The sequence below is a fragment of the Sander vitreus genome, chromosome 2 (assembly GCF_031162955.1).
Source record: "Sander vitreus isolate 19-12246 chromosome 2, sanVit1, whole genome shotgun sequence".
NCBI classification, from domain to species: Eukaryota; Metazoa; Chordata; class Actinopteri; order Perciformes; family Percidae; genus Sander; species Sander vitreus.
The window spans coordinates 11,526,186-11,545,799 of record NC_135856.1 but is presented as its reverse complement, the minus strand read 5'-3'; the positions used below and the strand labels follow the sequence as shown (position 1 = coordinate 11,545,799).

The 19,614-nt window shown below is 43.3% G+C and overlaps 1 protein-coding gene across 1 annotated transcript in view; it reads left to right on the top strand.

The window, feature by feature from the left end:
* The window catches only part of pkd1a (polycystic kidney disease 1a), a 57,135-nt gene that overhangs the window by 13,289 nt on the left and 24,232 nt on the right, over positions 1 to 19,614 (top strand). Inside the window, exons 5-23 of the mRNA XM_078277728.1 lie at positions 1,175 to 1,338; positions 1,873 to 2,123; positions 2,557 to 2,817; positions 2,960 to 3,128; positions 5,141 to 5,318; positions 6,887 to 7,104; positions 8,447 to 8,568; positions 8,681 to 8,831; positions 9,647 to 9,909; positions 10,152 to 10,532; positions 10,788 to 11,264; positions 11,429 to 11,560; positions 12,518 to 12,693; positions 13,930 to 14,060; positions 14,242 to 16,865; positions 17,557 to 17,754; positions 17,858 to 18,157; positions 18,292 to 18,737; positions 19,068 to 19,218. Coding sequence (XP_078133854.1) covers positions 1,175 to 1,338; positions 1,873 to 2,123; positions 2,557 to 2,817; positions 2,960 to 3,128; positions 5,141 to 5,318; positions 6,887 to 7,104; positions 8,447 to 8,568; positions 8,681 to 8,831; positions 9,647 to 9,909; positions 10,152 to 10,532; positions 10,788 to 11,264; positions 11,429 to 11,560; positions 12,518 to 12,693; positions 13,930 to 14,060; positions 14,242 to 16,865; positions 17,557 to 17,754; positions 17,858 to 18,157; positions 18,292 to 18,737; positions 19,068 to 19,218 — 6,793 coding nt within the window. The remainder of the gene's footprint in view (positions 1 to 1,174; positions 1,339 to 1,872; positions 2,124 to 2,556; positions 2,818 to 2,959; positions 3,129 to 5,140; positions 5,319 to 6,886; positions 7,105 to 8,446; positions 8,569 to 8,680; positions 8,832 to 9,646; positions 9,910 to 10,151; positions 10,533 to 10,787; positions 11,265 to 11,428; positions 11,561 to 12,517; positions 12,694 to 13,929; positions 14,061 to 14,241; positions 16,866 to 17,556; positions 17,755 to 17,857; positions 18,158 to 18,291; positions 18,738 to 19,067; positions 19,219 to 19,614) is intronic.

The window sequence follows — 19,614 nt, the reverse complement described above, 5'->3', positions numbered from 1 at the left end:
TTCACTGAGTTTCTTTATCTTGTCTGCCATAGAAAAGCTGTTTATTTTAATGAACACAGCTTTGCTATGGCAGAATCTCTGATACGTCACAGCAGAAAAAGCACAGGTGCCCAAGCACATGTCAATGTAGTAAAGCCATCTTTAGTGTTATAAGCAACACCTGTGCTATTTCTGCTATGACGAGCCAACATATCTGCCAAGTAAAAAGTCTGTATGCAAGGGGGAAAAGCTAGCCTAGCTCTGTTGGAGTTTTATTTTAATGCAAAAGCTGAAATGTGTAACTTTGTTTGTGTTTTTTGAGTGTTGTTACGTTATGTCTTGACGTTAAGACCAGCCTAAATCCACGTGAAGTTCATTTTTATATTGCAAAATTGAGATCATCTCATACTGTTTTGTGAAATTTCAGCACGTTATATCAAATAGCAAATTATTGAAAATGTTAACTGCTTGGTTCATTAGCTAATCACAGAAGACTTACAATGTTCTGCCATTTTGTTGTAGCATGTTCAAACATCATTTGAAGTACCATTTGCTAGGGCTGCTCGATTATGGCAAAAATCATATTTTCTTCAGTATTGAGATCACGATTACAGTATTCAACACTATTACACATTGACTTTGGAAAAAATTATAATTGTAAAAAAAATGAGCTAAATAAATAAAATAGTTAATATATGATATATTGAATATGTACACCTTAAAATTAATAATATAAAAATAATGCATTCAAATAACATTCGTGCACTTCCACATCCTACTGAAAACTACTAAATATATATTTTGGTAAACTACGTATGTTCAACATATTCCAGTCAGTAACTCAGCAAAAGCGGGCAAAAGCACACCATTGTGAAGGAAAGGGCGTGTGCTGGATTTATAACACAAGACAAAAACAGAACATCATTGTGAAACGATATGCAGCACAATAATCGGTTTATCTCGATTATCTTGTTTTCATAATCGTTGGGAGCCAAAATCGTGATTGAAAATATACTTGGATTAATCACACAGCCCTACCATTTACTAACATGATGCAGACAGAAATGAATTTCAGCTTTAATGGTTCACGTGTCATCAGCACGTACTGTACAGCTTTATGAACCCCCAATCTCTGTGAGTGTTGTCATGTTTTACCGGTACTGATGCACTTCCTCCCCGTCCTGCTCTCCTTCAGTGACCTGAGCAGTAATCCCTTTGATTGTGACTGTAAGCTGTTCCGACTGGTCAGCTGGCTCCAGGAGAGAGGGGTGCGAGTTCGACGCCCGGACACCATGCTCTGCAACCATCCTCCTGAGCTGCGCCACCAACCCCTGCTCAATGTCAGCCTGCTCACTTGTGGTATGAAACAAATAGATGCTAATTCAGTTACATGTCACTACAATTACAAATCACTATAAAAAAACTTATTAATCTTCTTTCCCTGTTTGCCAGTGGACCCATCCTGCCTTGTCAGATTCATGTATACCATAATAAAAAGTGTTAAGTGACTGCCTGGACCTAAAATTAAGTCTCTCTAACAAGCTGAACTCTGGAAAAGAAAGACATCCTGAAAGAAAGACATGATTAGCAAACTCCAAAATCCATGAAAATGCGTAACAAATGTGAACCACTTCATCAGTTGCTTTTGGATTTTGAAACTCAAATCCAAAATAAACTCCAGGCCAAAATTAATGTCACCGTTTTATGCAATCCTTGTGGTGACAAATACAGACATCACAGAAATAAATTGCTCATGAGTTGATCTCTTTTGATTTTTTTGCTGGTTTGGACAGAGAATCTTTAATCAGTCTGATGCTGATTAAAGTTATAAATTAGATATGAGACAAATTATGTTTGTACTGCGTCGACTGAAAACCTTTCCTTCTTCTGCAGGCCTGAACTATGCAGCTTGTCTTGAGGACAGCAGCAGTGGAGGAGGGGGACGGAGCGAGCTTGTTATCTTCTCTTCCTCCACGCCCGGAAACTTCACACGTGAACAGTGTAACAGTGTGTGTTTTGCTGCATCACACCGCTACGGTGGCTTGGGGGCGAGGCACGAATGCCTCTGCAGCACAAACTCAGAGCCAAACTCCATCAGCAAATCTCAGTGTTCTGCTGCCTGTACAAACCCCCATGTTATGAAGGTATGCCGCACACAAGGATCCAGAGAGTAATTATTGCACCTTTTAGATCTTCAGATGTCAAAGAGCTCCTTTTGTGTGGCTTCCACCTCTTGCTTTGTTTCTTCTTTTGTAAACACAACATTCAGGATTTCCTTTAAACCTTCCTATAATCTACCAACTTCCCTCTGTGGCTTGAATGACTTCCTCTCAGATTCAGTTTCCTGCAGGGCCGCTGTACAGAGCAACTCAAGAGAAGTTATCCAAAACTCAAATAAAAAAATCAAGATTTGTTTATTTTCAATTTTCAATCAGAGCAGTTCATAAGTGTTAATTAATACCACGTTTTTATCTAGAACTATAAAAAGAATAGAAAAACCACAAACATCTGTACAATTAACAGTCAGGAAACTTTCATTTGACTTTTAAATACACAACACGTTTCCTCTATGCACAGGAATGTGGGTGGACTCTGGCTCATGACGTGTTTGCGGTGGACTTTGCGGTCTCACTGAAACCTCTCCCATTGCAAAGTGTCCACGACCGCATCAGTTTCTCCACCGCGTCCTCTGTCACTCCGGTGACACTGTCCTGGGACTTTGGGGACCTTTCATCTCGGGTCAACACTACAGGAACAGGGGTCACCACAGCAACTCACAAATACGGACTTCCGGGACATTATGCAGTCAGTTTGATGGCCTGGGCTGGACACAAGGAGGTGAGAGAGAAAAAATAGGAAACAATTGTTTAATTTTTACACTTTATAATATTGAAAAAGAACAACTTTTTTTTTTTTTAACACTATTTCAATGTAATGAAATGTGATTTTAATATTTTTTTTCATGTTTGCATGTGCTCAGGTCTCTGCACGCGGGAAAGTGACCGTGACACTTCCTCCCAAGCTGGAGCTGCGTTGTCCACCTCTTGCTGTGGCCAATAAGAGCCTGGAGTTCACGCTTGTCAGCTGGGGTGCTGTTGGCGTGGATGTAGACTGGAAGATTTCAAAGGATGGGTTCCAAGTTGCCAAAGGTAAAATTTACCAACACCCAAGCTCGAAGCAGCTAATGACACTGATCGACAGTCAATAAACTTTTCAGCACAGAAATGATGTGTGACTCTAAACTCCTCATAGTAATCAACAGTCAATTAGTACAGGCTCTCTTTTCCATTTTTTGGGATCAATAAAAATCTATCTATCTATCTATCTATCTCTACTACTGTAAATCTGAACAGGAGCTCTATGGCTCTCCATGGGTTTTATCTGGAAAACTAACAGGATAAATGTCTTATTAACAACGCTCAGTCACATCCATCATTGGGGTTGGTAGTAAATTGTGAGTTAATTATTTTTTCTTTGGGATTTCTCAAATAATTGCTTCCTAATTATCACTTGGTTGGCAGTGATGAATCAACATTCCATTATGAAATTATATTCCAAAAAGAAGAGAGAAATACAGGATTTGGCTTTTTATAAACCTGTAATAAATGATTTGTTATAGTAGTTGTTACACTAGTAATTAGCATAGCATTAGCATTCATTTGGAGTTGTGTTTTCTTCCAGCTGGCGTCCTGCAGCTGTACCAAACCAACTTCAACTCCAACAATGAACTGTCCTAGAAGAGCTTCTACCTTTTAAAACAGGAAGCTCCTCCTACAGACAAACCAAAGTTAGTCCATAATCCTAGCCTAGAAATTTAGACGCCTAGCTGCAGAAAATGTAATTTGCAGCCAGGGTCGTCTAGCAACTCTCCGTTGGCTTGCGAAAACCAATCTCTAGCCGGGTGGTCGGGCTCATGGCTGCTGCTGTTGGCGAAAAGCGGTCTTTCGAATCAGCTTTGGCCGCGACTCTGGAAGACTTGGAGTTAAGCTTTTCTTTGAGAAAAGAACAAACTGAAGTCATTCTTAAAAAAGGAAGATGTATTCGGAGTTTTGCAGACCGGATACGGCAAAAGTTGAATCTATGAACTAGCTCGGCTACCTTCTTCGTTGCTCTGGTTGGTTGTAGCGCTATCCTATTGCGTGTAAAGGGGATTTGAAAGACAACTGTTTATCCCGCCCCCCAGATTGAGCCCTGCCAATGGTGAGTTCCCAGACCCAACATCTTGATGTGAGTCGGGCTTGTCAGGCTACCATAATCATTAATACAATAAAATAACATTTATTTGTCAAAACAGCTACAAACAATAAAAGTAGACACGCACAATACACATTTTGTTGCTTACACTAGCAGCCAGTGTGTTCTACCACCCATATCAATATTATGCATTTTAATAGTTTCATGGAAATGGAGGTGCCGACACACTAGAGGAAAAGGTCACATAAACATTCAGTACTCATAAAACATGAATAACTTAATGTATCCTTTATGTGGATGCAGTATTTTGACTCCTTCTTTAAGTCTCCTTTTCCAGTATGTTTTCTCTTCATTTTTTACATTTTGTTACAATTATTAGAAGTCCCTTAATGTTGGTATATCTTTTGAAGTGGCAGTACAGAGTCTAACAGTGTAAATACAAACAGTGCTGGCTTTGTGAACACCTTGAGTTGTAATGATCTGTATGGTATTGTCTGAAGTGTGTTGTCAGAATGCATTGTACAGTAATTCTATACCTTAGAGCCGCCTACACATGATACGCGATTTGCTATGATACAGAGAGCAAAGCGCAGCACAGATATTTGTCATCAAGGGTGGCAAGAAAGCTATTTCCCGTTGCTAGGTAACGGTATGCTGTTATCTCATTGGTTGTGCTTTCGAAAGGCCAGCAGCAACTAGGTCAAAGTTGAAGCGGCAAATTCGAGCGGTGCGCGACGCCAGGGGTAACGCAGAGCCTAGTTGGGCGCCACCGCCCTCCCCATAGGAAATCAGTGGAACGGCCAGCACAAAGCAGTTTTGCCGCCTATCATGACTTTTCAAAACAATTTTTTTTTTTGTCTTTTGAAGTTCACTTTTCTAGTAATAACATAATTGTTCTTTCCATGATGTTGCAAGTGTGACTTCAAAAGATCTGAGAAATCATGTGAATGTTTCTGTCCTCTGCCAGCCTCCCCTTACTGCCCAAAGGACGGGGTGTACCACGCCGAGTCCTCACACTGTTTCCAGATCGTTCCAGGGGAGATGAGCTGGACAGATGCTCGACAGCAGTGTATAGACCGGGGCGGGGATCTGGCAATAGTCAGGAGTGATACGCTACGTAACCTGCTGGCACCCAAAGTCACACAGTGAGTGTTTCTATCTGTATGGGCTGCAGAAATGGGGACTCTACGTTTTTCTCTGTATGTTTTTTTTGGTTGCAATTGTAGTGCATGTTGTCAGGTACTGAACAGATAGCCTGCCAGCTCTGCAACACAGTGTGTCATCCTTGTTTGGCTAAATAAACATTGTGACAGACATCAAATACTCAAAACAGATGTTGAACTGACAATCACAAAGTACATGGTTTGGATGGGGGTATGAAAAGTGTGTTTTTCCTGCTCCTCCCCTCCTGTCTGTGCGAAGGCTTTCTTGATTGAATGTGACACTTTTTATGTGTGTGCACCTGTTGTTTCGACTCAAGGCTGTTTTCAAGGTAGTACTTTTCATTTTTTTATCATTGACTGTTTATGAACTTCCTACTACCTTGAAGCTTACTGCTTTGTTTCATTTCTCAGTTTTTTTGTCCTTTTGTCGTTTTTTTTTTTTTACATCTATTCATTCATTTGTATTGTTCTCTGGCTGTGTAAAATACTGACATTGCTCTTTTTTCCCACATAGTATAGCGTGTATTCAGATGTGAATAGATTGTGAACTCATGCTTAGTCATGGTTAGAGTCTCTTTACACAAAAAACACTGTAGTAATGCTTCTTTACTGCTCTGGATTTGGCTTGGCTTCGTTGATAAGTTTTTGGGTTTGTTGTGGTGTTTAGGTCGGAGAGGGTCGCAAAAAACACATCTGTAAAAGCATAGCTGCATTGTAACTTTAACACCCTGGGACGAGAAGTCCACAGTTCATGTTGTGTGTGTGTGTGTGTGTGTGTGTGTGTGTGTGTGTGTGTGTGTGTGTGTGTGTGTGTGTGTGTTAATGTGAAGGTGGAAGCCCTTCCCTCAAAGACCAAAGTGGATGAGAGATGAAAAAAACAGCTGCAGATGAAGCTTATCCCATCTTTTCATCCCCTCGCTTTTTTTTTTTTCTAAGGTCTTGCTTTTACCACAAAGACCCTTTTTTCCTGTTCTCTTTCTTTGCTTGTATTTTGTAACCCCTGTCCACTCCTTCAGATGTCATTTTTACAGATGTGAGTAGTCAGCCAATACAGAAAAGTCTGACCAAAAAAGAAAGAAAGAAAGAAAGTAAACAAGACAGGGAAGAAAATTGCTTTTTTGGGCCTATTCATCTGTTGTAATCTCAGGGATTTACAAAATATCTGACATTCTGTCTCTGACATCCCGGTGGGGTTCAATCAGAGCCCATTTTCATGCTTTCTCTGCCCTGCAATCGTTGCAGACAAGTTAATACATAATTCACAGACTTCAATGTCACCTGTTGAGATCCACATCAATTCAAGTCTGGATGTTTTGTATGGAGGTTTGTGTTGTGTGTATTTTTTATCATTCAGTCTTGGAACTGTACCTTTTTTAATTCCTTTTTTATGTGGAGTTTTTCTTTTCTAAGATTTGATAATGTTTGTATTTGTGTCTTTCTGTGTACCTTTCAAGTGATGGAGCCAATTATCCATCTGTTAACAGCCTCGTAGCTAGATGTCAGGCAGGTGCTGTGGTAATCTGTGTGTTACCTGTCTATTCCTGTCCCAGGGAGCGAGGTGTGTGGCTGGGCTTGAGTGATGTCGACCTTCCAGGCAAGCTGCGCTGGGTGAACGGCTCAGAGGCACAGGAGGGAGAGGAGGGCCTGCCACCTCGTTCCCCGATCTCCCGTGGAAACGTGTGCGTGTCCCTCGATCAGGGTGCTCAGACCAGTTCACCACACTCATGCAACGCCAAGCGGGCCTATGTCTGCCAGTACAGCCCCCAAGGTAGGCTACATACGTTCACACAGACACACTGATACACAGCAATATAGGGGATTCAAATGCCTAGAAACCCGTAATCAGAGGAAGGAAATTAAAACTGAGGCTCAGATTTCAATGCAAATACAATTTCCCCAAAACCCTCTGCATCTTACTGGTTTCGGCGAAGAGGAAGGAATTTCAACCTTCTACACTACCAATTTTATGTAAATTGAGTTTGTTGGCACAAAGAAGCGTAGAAAAAGAAAAGGCAAACAGCCTCCTTCACACAAGTACAAGATTACAAGATTAGCTCCCTGAAGCACCATTTATAATTGAGGACACTTGGCATTGATACAAATTGCTCCTTGTGTAATAAGCATTTCATCAATTTAAGCAGTATGGTTACATCTGAATATTACAGAAAAGCATCTCCATACTTTATACAGTATTGCTGTTAAGTATTTGTTTCTGCTAAGGAATAGTGTTTTCAGACTAGGTGGTCAGGGATGAATGGAAACAATTCTACATGATAAATGTAATAGTTTTGTTACCGACATACATATTTGTAATGTAAGTATTCCCATTTGTCATCATTTCTATCTGTATATAATATATACGGCATTTGTAAAAGAATAAAACATTATATCGATTAAAATGTCCACAGGCCTTAAAACCCTGAAAGCTGTAGAAAATATACAGGCTTCATAAAGTCTTCTGTATGTGGCAGCTGGATATCTATATTTGTTATGGACTAAAAATGGAACATCTGATTGCTGAAGCCAAATTGCTGCCATTTTGAAGTGTTTACTACATCCAAATGTTAGAGTTGGTGAGTCGTTGTTGCCTCCAAATAAGTATTGCTCAATATAGACAAAATAACATGACATTTAACATAATGTGAACACATACCGAAGCAGGAAATAAAAACCAGCAGTGTTACATTTATATTGCACCCATTGCATTGTCAGTGAATAGATAGTTATTAATTAGTTATTTTTCAAGGGGTACAGTATGTGTCAGTCTCTTAATGTAACATGTCACTTAATGCAGATGTGGCTTGAGTAGAAGTTAAACTGGATTGTGTAAAACTGCCTTCTAAACAATGTGTCACAGTGGGAAATTAAGTGTGTGTGTGTGTGTGTGTGTGTGTGTGTGTGTGTGTGTGTGTGTGTGTGTGTGTGTGTGTGTGTGTGTGTGTGTGTGTGTGTGTGTGTTTCTTTGGTCCAGTCTTTGATATTGTTGTTGTGTGTGTATAGTGTTTGTGTGAGCAGAGAAATTGCCTCAACTTTCTTTCTACACTTTCTAAACCCCTCAATCCTCCCTCCTCTTTTGTCACCTTGGCTTCATTCTTTTTTTGCCTCCACAGTTCGTGTTCCAGATGCAGGGATTTACACAGTGGGCCTGGCTGTGTTTCCCTCCCATAATACTTTGCACCTCACCCCTCCCGCTCCGCTCTCTACTCCACAGCCTCCCAGCAGTGGCATAGAGGTGAGGAGGAATCTCAGCTTGTTTATTCAGTCATCGTACTGTTGTCCTCAAACTTTCTTTTCATCAAACATTCTGTCTCTTTTTCTCATTTCTTCCCGTTTTTTTCACTCAGGTGCTGTTGTTCCCAGCTCTGAGCTTTGTTCAGGCAGGTCGTCTGTCCTCCCTAGAGTTTGTCACTCAGGAACTCATTTTACAAATCCACGTCCGATTCCAGACCTACAGACCTCACTGTCATTATCCTGGCCTGCACCTGCTGCTACCCAGTGAGTCAAACACAGAAACGCACTCATGTGCACAGACTTGGCATGTAAAACCATCCGCACATTGCTGTTGAATATCAGCAGGTGTTAAAAAAAAACATAAGTCACCTGAGCCCACCCCTCTTCAGTTACACAAACACATCCACGTGCGCACACACACACACACACACACACACACACACACACACACACACACAAAGACACACTGACAAGCCTTGTCTGAAGTTGTTAGGTAGGTCAACATGAAAGTAAAGTTTGAATAGAGACAGAAGTATTCCAAAACAGGATAGGATAACCGACCAATCAAGGTCACCTCCCTCCTGAACGCTTCCTGTCCTCGTCCAGACACATGACACGTAACTGCAACACTGTGTGGCACAAGGCACAAAACATTGAGATGCTTTCTGTGTTTGTTTTTTTGGACTTCTCCACCGAGACGAAGCAGTAGAGACGTGCAATAGACAGAGGAGCAGTGAGCAAACGCATATAAAAAATGTGAGAAACAGAAGTCCGCAGAGAGGCGAGCAGTTTGTTTATGACATGACAAGACGTTTTCTGTGAAACTTTCATTTGGAATTTGTGAATACAGCCGCAGAGGAGGAGACAGCGAAGATAATGAGATAATACAACTGGATTATTAATAACACCGAAAGCAAGTTTTACCCTACATGGAGATGGACATCGGCCAAGTACACTAATTATGTTCCTAGAAAAACCTATGATCAGCTTGTATGATATAATGCAGTTAAAGAGAGTAAGAAAGAGAGAATTTTTTTTTATGTATCAACTTCATCATAAAGATACATCTTGTGTCTCAGGTTGTGGAGGTCCAGCGTGTGCCCCGATGGCTGTTTGTGTCCCCAATGACACCAGGAGCGGTGATCCACCCTCTTGCACCCGACTAGAGCAGTGGTGTCCCTTCCAGCGCCGGTGCCTGCCTCTCTCCAGTCCCTGCCAGCCATCTTCCTGTCCTAACTGCACCCAGGCTCACCACCTTCCCCCTGGGGCGCTGAGGCCCAGATACACCCTACAGAATGAGGTGGTCTTCACTCTACCAGCAGGACCAGCTGCACACATATTGGTGAGAGGATTTACTTTTTTTTTTAAACACACAATGGGGAAATTCACAGCCTTTTTGCCTCCAAGTGGAGTATTTAGTGTTTTTGCTTTTGAAATGCAGTAATGTCAGAACAAATATTTGATGACTGCCAGCTTTAATGTGAGTGTGTGTATGTGAGCCAGATTGGTTAAGCAGTTACGGCATTGGAACTGTTGTACTGTACAAGGCATAACTTTCACCCTCCTGATCCCTGTTTCTCCCAGGTAAAAGATCAACTGGAGGACCTCCTGGTTTCCCGTGGTGATGTCATCGCCCTGCAGCACGACGCTGGCCCCGCCTCGCTTCTTCGCTGCCAATCTTCCCCACAGTCACTGTGGCGACAATCTGTCTTAGCCCTTAACCAATCAGAGTGGTTCTGGATCAACAACACCGGACAGTCAACAGACACCTCGGCTGACCTCGACGCCGACCCTCTGCCTGACCCGGAGCTTGACGTGAAGGCGCTGGTGGAGGATGGTGAGGGAGGCTGGCTGGATGAAGTAGTTTGCCCCGTCAGGGTGCTGTATGTAGGACACAGTGAGACTCAGCTGCAGGGAGCACAGCTGTCTGCTGGTCTACCCCAGCCCGGACTCTACAGCCTGCTGGTAAGACATCAAAGCTGTATGTCAAATCCCAGCATGCATCTGACATATTTATATTTATATATTTAATGTCTCTCTTTTTTTCTTTAAAAATGTACTTATAATTTAGCATGTTTTTTCAATGTTAACACAGGCTAATAAATCAACATCCATTAAGTGTTTGCTGTATAATTATTTTGTTGTCTGTACCCCATTTTTGCCCCATATTGGTTGTATTAACAAAATAATTGAGACACAATTTAATTTGATAAATTCCAGGTGACTTCAGCTGAGCCATCATACCCAGCCTTTGCATCATGCGACTTGCGTGTGGTTCCTCCTCTGGGCTTGACAATCCTCCACCCCACTCCCCAGAATGGCACCGTCTACCTGAAGCCCAACAACACCCAGATGCTGCTCCGCGTCCAGTCTCGCTACCTGACAAAGGCCTCTCGGCGTGGCAGTTATCGCAGCGTGACCTTCCAGTCCGACTGTCCCAAGGAGTTTTCTTCCAGCCCAGCACTCTGTCAGCCCGGGCCGAGCTCAGGGGTCGAGGCCGCAGAGCCCAACCTGTATGCAGTGCTGGATCTGAGCCTGGGGACGGAGGAGCAGAGGAGTCCAGTGCAAGTGGAGCTGGAGGCCCATAATAATGTGACGGAGGCCAGCCTGTCTGTGGTCGTCCACCTGGAAGAGCCGCTCAGAGAACTGATGGTGCAGCCACACCCTGCACACAGGGTGCTGATGGAGTCAGTCGTGGTCAGTGTGTGTTTGTGCTTATGTTTTTACATCACTGTCAGTTGTATTAACTTCATATTTGATATTGCTGTATGCACACTGCAATGTACTGTCTTTTTATCATGTCAAAAATAAGTTTATGCCATGCATTCATATTTATGCATATATGTTTGTGTGTGTTTCAGAGCTACACAGCATCAGTGCTCGAAGGCTCCAATCCCACATTTAAATGGACAGTGGATGACAAGCCGTACTTCACTTACTACAACACTGTCCTCAATGTCATTTACCAGCACGCTGCCATCTACAAGCTCACAGTGAGTTTCTGTTCACATTACATTATGTGAACTTAAATAGAACTTGATTTTTTTGTTCCTAGAGACTGTCTGCAACTAACAATTATTTCCACTATCGATTGTGTACTATTTCCTTGAATAATTGTTGGTCTTTAAAAATGCCTTTTTACTTTTTCCCAAAGCCCAAGGTAACGTATTCAAACAGCTTATTCTTTCTGAAGTAACTTATTTTCATAGAGACACAACTAGCATATATTGACATTTATGAAAAAAAAATGACTGAAAGGATTAACTGAATATCAAAGTAGTTGCAGAGACATTTTCTGTTGATAGACGTATCCATTAATAGACTAATAGTTTCAGCTCTATTAGATAGGTCACATCATGTGTTTTCACCTCTTAGTGTTGTTTCACAATTAAAGCTAACATCCTGTAAATGTGACACAATACTTCAACTTCTTTCCGGCTGTCTAGTCTATATACACGATGTTCCACTTCCGGGATTGGTCCGTTGCCACAGGAAATTCCGCCAGATGTCACTCTTTACAGCTAGATGTCCGTTACCTTCCGCTTTCTTTGTGTTGGAATTTTAAACCCCAGTGGATTTCTGAGGACTATGGTTAACTGCTCCTCAGATCTCTGCAGGGTAAATCCAGACAGCTAGCTAGACTATCTGTCCAATCTGAGATTTCTGTTGCACGACTAAAACAACCTTTGAACGTACACATGTTCCACCAAGACAAGTTCCTCCCCGAGGCTATTTTGCAGCGGCACCGGGGCTCCGTCCGGCGCTAAGCTTAGCACCGCCCAAGACGATTGTGATTGGTTTAAAGAAATGCCAATAAACCAGAGCACGTTTTTCTCCCATCCCGGAATGCTATGTGGACTAGCCAGACCCTCCTCCGCAGCACTGTGGAGGAAGGTCTGGCAAAGCGAGACTACCGGCTGTCTAACTGGGTCATGTGGCATTTCTTCCAGGTGACAGCCATGAACCATGTCAACACCCTCACAAAGCATTTCAATGTGACCGTGGACCGGCTGCAGCCCATGGCCAACCTCACAGTAAAGGGTGTGCCAGATGTGGTCCCTCAGGGCTCCACTCAGACTCTGACCACCTCTGTGCTCCTCGACTTATCTGTGGCCGCCACCTTCCGGTATGAACAGATGGACAGAATCATAGACTGATAGACAGATACAGTAGATAGATAGATATCTTCTGTGGTGTGTTTTAAAGTGCCCATATTATGCTTTTTGCCTTTTTCCCTTTCCTTTATTGTGTTATATATATTTTTGTTCACGTTATAGGTTTACAAAGTGAAAAAGCCCAAGGTCCACCCCAAATGGACTTACCATCTTTCAGAGAAAACACTGTTCACAAACTGCTCCAAACAGCTCTATTGTAGTCCAGCCTCTACTTCCGTGACAAACGTGCATCACTTTGTAACACACGTTATAATGCTTGCCTAGCTGCTAGCATGGCACGCCCTCATACTCTGCTTCTGACTGGGTAGTAGTCCTTACCTAGGTACTGCGCATGTGCGGCTCCCAACAAAGATCGAACAGAAGTGAGATGCCTCTCTCTGTAGCTAAAACAGAGAGCTCAACACACAGGGTGAAAAGAGGAGCTGCAGCAATGTGCAGTACAACTAAAATATAGTGTTTTTTTAAAATGAAACCACATAAACCTATTATGGTACAACCTCTAAATACAGTTATGAATCTGAAAATGAGCATAATATGGGCACTTTAAAACAAAAATTCTCTTTATTTTTACAGCTGAATGAAAACACAGTGTCTGTTTGTGTTTGTCTGCTCCTTTCTTCTCCTCTATCTTCCTCTCTGTCTTTCTCTTTGCTCCTTTCTCTGCGCCATAATAGCACTGCAGCAGTCATACCATGCAGAGCCTTGGATTTACAACTGTGTGGTTAGAGCAGATTGCTGACAAGAATTTTCCCTTGTGCTCGGCTGTTTCCCCTGTACTCCCCCCTCCTTTTTCTTCCACTCTTTCTCTTTCACTCTTTTCTCTCCCTCCCTCTTTCACATTCCCACCCTCACAACTATGGTGCACTCTTTCACTTAGTTTCTTTCCACTCTCACCATTTGTGGTCCAGAGAGGCTTCCTGAGTTTTGAGTTTCCACTTCTCCTCGTCCAAAAATCCTCTATTGCCTCGTCAGAGAAGATTCCCACTTTCCAGCTTGTGTGTGTGTGTGTGTGTGTGTGTGTGTGTGTGTGTGTGTGTGTGTGTGTGTGTGTGTGTGTGTGTGTGTGTGTGTGTGTGTGTGTGTGTGTGTGTGTGGAAATGGTTATCAGTGCATTTATTCATTTAAGTTTCATGTATTTCTCTTCAGGTCTTCATTTAATGGTTTTTCATTTTCCTGTTATGCTGCAGATGGTCTTTTGGTGACGGCGGATATAAGGAATTTGAATACAAGCCTCCTTACGCCCCCTCCCTCCTCTGCCCAGACTCCCCCAATCAGGTCCTTCTAAGCAACAACGTCACCTATATTTACTCTCAGCCAGGTATGCCCTCGCCCATCTCCTTATCAGCAGCATGACTAATGGAGCAGCAGCCAATGAAGTTTGACTTTGTTTCAATTTTTGAAGATTAAAATGTACTAAGCTGGTCGATAATGATATGAATCTATTTTCACCTCCTTTTCCTTCCTCACCCTGTCTTCTTTTTCTTCTTCTTCCTGTACAGGAATATACACAGCACTGGTGTCAGTGTCCAATCGTTATGAGAACATCAGTCAGAGCATCAACATGAGCGTCTACAGCATCCTCACTCGTGTCGATATACAAACAGAGCCGCAACTTCTCCTCACTGGCAAATCAGCCGATTTTGAGGCTCACCCTTTGCCCTCACCCTATGGCATTCACTATGACTGGCACTTTGGAGATAGTTCTACCCCGCTGCAAGGTCGCCGCGTGGCACACACCTATGCACAGAGTGGTGTCTTTAATGCCTGTGTATCAGTAAACAACACCATCAGTTCTATGAAGGCTTGTTCCGAGATGTTTGTATATGAGGAGATTGAAAATTTAACAGCTGAAAGCTCCTCACCTACAGAGCTTCACAGTCCTACTACAGTATGGGCACGGCTTGCATCAGGTAATAACATCACATGGACATTCTCCATGGGAGATGGGACCATCTACCCAGCATCTGAACCTCACGTGTCACACAGGTATATCAAAGAAGGCAACTACACAGTGAATGTGACAGCCGCGAACGCTGTGAGCTCTGGCTGGACAATCCTCCCAGTGCAGGTGTTTGTCTTCCAAGTTGTGAAGATGGAGCCGTCCGGGTGTGTCCAAGAGCGGACCCCCATCAACTTTCAGGCTGGGGTGTCCGGTAACGCATCGGCTCATATTTATAAATGGAGCTTTGGGGACGGAAGCCCAAACGAGACACACCACGGCAACCCCAGAGTCTCGCACACCTACTTGACAAGTGGGAACTACCACCTCTCTCTGCTTCTCTCCAGTGGGGTTAACAAGGCCAACTTCTTCAACTGGGTGTGTGTGCAGCCAGCATTAACCAACATCAGCCTCACCCTTGAGAAATACCACTACGCTGCTGGGGAAGAGATCAGTTTCCAGGCCAGAGCGGAGCCAGAATTTAACTACAGTTATCAGTGGGACTTTGGTAGAGAGGAACACCTTGTGCTCATCAGTAATAATAAGAATGTTGTGACAACGTATAAAAACCCAGGTCATTACAATGTGACAGTCATTGTCTTCAATAACATCTCCACCAGTAACTGCAGTGTTGTGATTGAGGTTTTGATGCCTGTAGGTCCAATTGTTATTCAACATAATGGCACTAAGTACAATAACCTGACCCTTAGAGCACCATACACTTTCACAACGTCTTCCATGGCTTCCAATGTCACTTACGTCTGGAACTTTGGAGATGGATATGTGCTTACAGGCCAGACTATCCTCCACACCTACAACACCTCTGGGAACTACAATATTACGCTGACAGCAGCCAACACAGTTAGCAGGAATCACACTACTTTACCTGTTGCTGTGCTTGCACCAGTCCGCGGACTGACCGTCAATGCCAGTTTGGTAAATGTCCCTCTTAATGCCTCAGTCCACTTTGAGGCCCAAATGGAGGAGGGAGATGGCGTGCGCTTCTCTTGGATCTTGTGTGACCGCTGCACCCCAATTCCAGGGACCCACACCATGTTCTACACCTTCCGCTCCGTTGGCACTTTTAACATCATTGTGACAGCGGAGAGCGACGTAGGAACAGCACAAGCCAGTATCTTCCTGTATGTCCAACGTGAGCTGGAGGGGCTGCAGATTTTAGCAGAGGAGGAGATCGGAGGAGGTGGAGGCACAGGATTGGACAGTTGCTGCTTTGCTACAAACCGTGTTCTCCACCTTCAAGCAGGTTTAAAGGAAGGAACCAACATGACATTCACTTGGAACCTTACCAGAGAGCTAGACCCCCTCAGCTCAAGCTTCAACATAAGCGGGAAAACGGTGGAGGTGAATTTCTCCACACCAGGCCCTTGTAACATCTTTCTCCGGGCAGCCAACCTCCTGGGCCAGCTGTCCGTCAACAGAACCATCCACTTCCTGGAACCAGCCGGAGGGGTGCACCTGCAGATCAGCGACAACCCAGTTGCAGTCAATGCTCCAACTAACCTGACGGTACTGAGTGTTGAAGGCTCGGACCTGCAGTACCGCTGGTCTGTGAATGGGGACCCTTTGCAGTGGAACAAGCACTGGAAGACCCACACCTTCATCACCCCTGGCCTAAAGCTAGTTACTGTGGAGGTATTCAATGAAGTTAGCTCAGAGGTTGAATCAAAGATTGTCAGTGTCCAGGAAGTCATTTCTGGGCTAACATTCAATGCTACCAATGTGACAGAGCAGAGTACGCAGAGTTACGTAGCAACAGGTGTCACCGTCTCGCTCGAGGGGAAAGCACCGACAGGAACCAATGTGACGTGGACATGGCTGTTGAATGGAAGAACAGAAACGGGAAGGAAAACGTCTGTGATTTTCCAGGAGGCAAAAACAGCCATCGTTACTCTGAATGCAACCAATGACGTCAGCGGGCAAGTGGTTTCTAGATTGTTCTTTGTTCAGGACAAGATTCAGGGGTTGGAGCTGAGGGCAAGTAAAAACATTGTAGCAGTCGGTGAGAAGGTGGAGTTCACCATATCTATGGCAGCGGGCTCGGACGTTCGCCTCATCCTCAGCATCAGCGGAGATGCCACTGTTTTCCCTCAACCCGACCAAACCTACGTCCACACGTTCAGCAGGGTGGATACGTACATGGTGAACCTCACTGCTCACAACCAGGTAAAGTCAAAAGAGATGGAAAGCATACATTAAGATAATATATAAGAGATATAAGATCATGGTAAAAAAACAAAAAACAACCATCACAAACAGTACTATCACATAAAATGAAATCCTTCCTTTGCATCATTCATTTTCTCCAAATGTACAAATAGTGTTGTCACATCTCAGATGTATAACATGGACCGCTTGATTTTATAAAAAATACTTTCTATGTATATCTATATGTTCTACTTTGCCAGTCTGCACATAAGTTGACACATACAGTTTGTTATTACTGCTTGACATATGGGTGCATTTACACATGACAATCCAATGACACTATTCTTAACCCTATGGCATCATTGTAAGTGTCCTAAATTCTCTGCATACTGCTCTTTTCATAGAGACCTTGACACGAGTAAAGCATGTGTAAACACAAGTAGCATCTAATTGAGCAGCTTGTTGATATGTTTGTTGTCGTCCTTTAGTCATCCAAGTCGTCTGTCAAATGCTTGACCTCACTGCTTCCTTTAAGCAAATTGTCACTTAAAGTCGGTGTGTAGAGTGTTTTAAGTAGAAATTAGGAAATAATTAGAAAATTTGAATTGAATTCTCATTTCTCTTTTGGGCATTAACTCTGATGTCAAAGCCAGCATGATGTAATCAAACTAATGCGGTGCACACATTTTGTTGCAATATGACAATCCAGGTGAGTTCCAAGAGGCGGCACCTCCAGGTGGAGGTGATGGAGCCCGTACGTGGACTTTCCATCCTGGGAAGCTGTGCAGCAATCCCTGTAGGTGTAAAGAGATTGTTTGTGGCCAACATCCTGACTGGCAAACCTGTTCATTTCCTGTGGACTTTTGATCTGCACCACCTCCATAAGACGTCGCATTTGGGCAAAGAGGTCAGATCACTTAACTATGAATATTAATAATAATAATTAAATATCACAATATAGCAAACAGATGTTAAATAGTGATGTGTCTCAATGAATCGCACAACCCCAGGTATTTTACACGCCAGAAGAACCAGGTTTATTGACCATCTACCTGAAGGCCATCAACGCCCTGCATGCTCAGAACGTCACGAAGCACATCCTGGTGCAGAACCTGCTGACAGCGGCTGTCCTGTATGCATCGCCTCTGGACACTTTCATCAATAAGACGGTGACCCTGATAGCCAATGTCATACCCAGATCTAATCCTGTGGAGTGCTTGTGGGACTTTGGCGACGGCTCTACTTCAGTTCACACAAACACCACAACTGCGGGTTATGAGTACAGACACCCGGGACACTACCTGGTCCAAGTATGTTTCTTAGAACTACATTATTCCATGTACTCTATGTACTCTTATCGATCCATTATTTATTTGTTGATCTGTTAATATGATGCTGTATGTGAAAGCTTGACATCTTTTCACCATGTTTTTCTCCCTGCCAGGTGAACTGCAGTAACCTGGTGAGCTGGGTGTTGGCCCAGGTGGAGGTAAACATCAGTGTATTAGAGTGTGAGGAGCCAGAAGTGCAGGTGGTTCAAGCCCCCCGTCTGGCCATCTGGCGCTACCAGCCCACTTTGGTGGAGGCCAGTGTGGACCTGAAAGGCTGCCTACGCTACGGAGCTCAGTACCTCTGGCAAATACTCTCAACACCCTCCTGTGATAACGACAAAGACCACAGTATTCCCTCTGGGGTGGTGACTCAGCCCTCGCAGTCTTTGCTTGTCCCGGTAATTCGGCTGCCAATGGAGGTGGATGTGCGGCGGCTGCAGCTGTCGTTGCCAAAGATGGCTCTGGCATCAGGGAACTATACCTTGGTGTTTTCTATGTCCTATGAAGGCGTGCCGCTAAGGAAGGCCGCCTGTCTGCAGCTCAGTGTCATGGCTACCAGGTCAGTGGAGAAACTCAGTTTTGACTCTCTCTCCCTGTGGGGTACATCCAAATCCCTACATACATTAAAACAAACTTGAAAGAATTTGGATTTATAATGTGTAAATGGACTGGACAATGACAAGATAGGCAAGACAAAATAGAGAACATTTTCCAATCAGGAGGTGTGCACCCTTCTCTGCGTAGGTTCACAAAGAAGTTTAAGGGAATCTCCACAGAAGTGTAATTTCATCTTAACTGTGTTGATCTGTAGACCAATAACTTGATAACTTGCTGGGGTTACCACGTTAGATTTTTTGATTTTCATTTGAACCCCTTTTTTTCTTGTCAGACTGATGCCCATCATAGAAGGGGGAACCTACAGGGTGTGGTCGAGGACACAGGACCTTAAGCTCAGTGCAGTGCAGTCCTACGATCCCAACATGGACCCAGACAGCCAGTCACTACTCCACTACCACTGGGAATGTCAAAGCACTTCGAAGGTAAGGGAAGCCATTAAACAAAAGTGGCGTTCACACATTAGAACTTAAGACGAGTTGGATGAGCATTTTCTGGTGAAATTTCTGTGGCTCACACTTCCACATTTTCCATGTTTCCATTTACATGACACTATAATGTCCACAAATATACATTCAAGCCCTCACCATGAATGTGGATTGTTTTGTTATTTTTAAGAGGTTTACTGCTAGTGTGTATATTGAGGCAGATCATGTTATTGTTGATTCTCTAAAAAACAAAGATGTTCCGATAGTCATAACTATAGTCATTACTTTTTCATCACTAATCCCTATATTATCACTTGGCAGTGTTTTCCCTTGAATATATTTACAACATTAACAATATTTTTATTGATTTACAACTATTCTTCCAGCAACAGT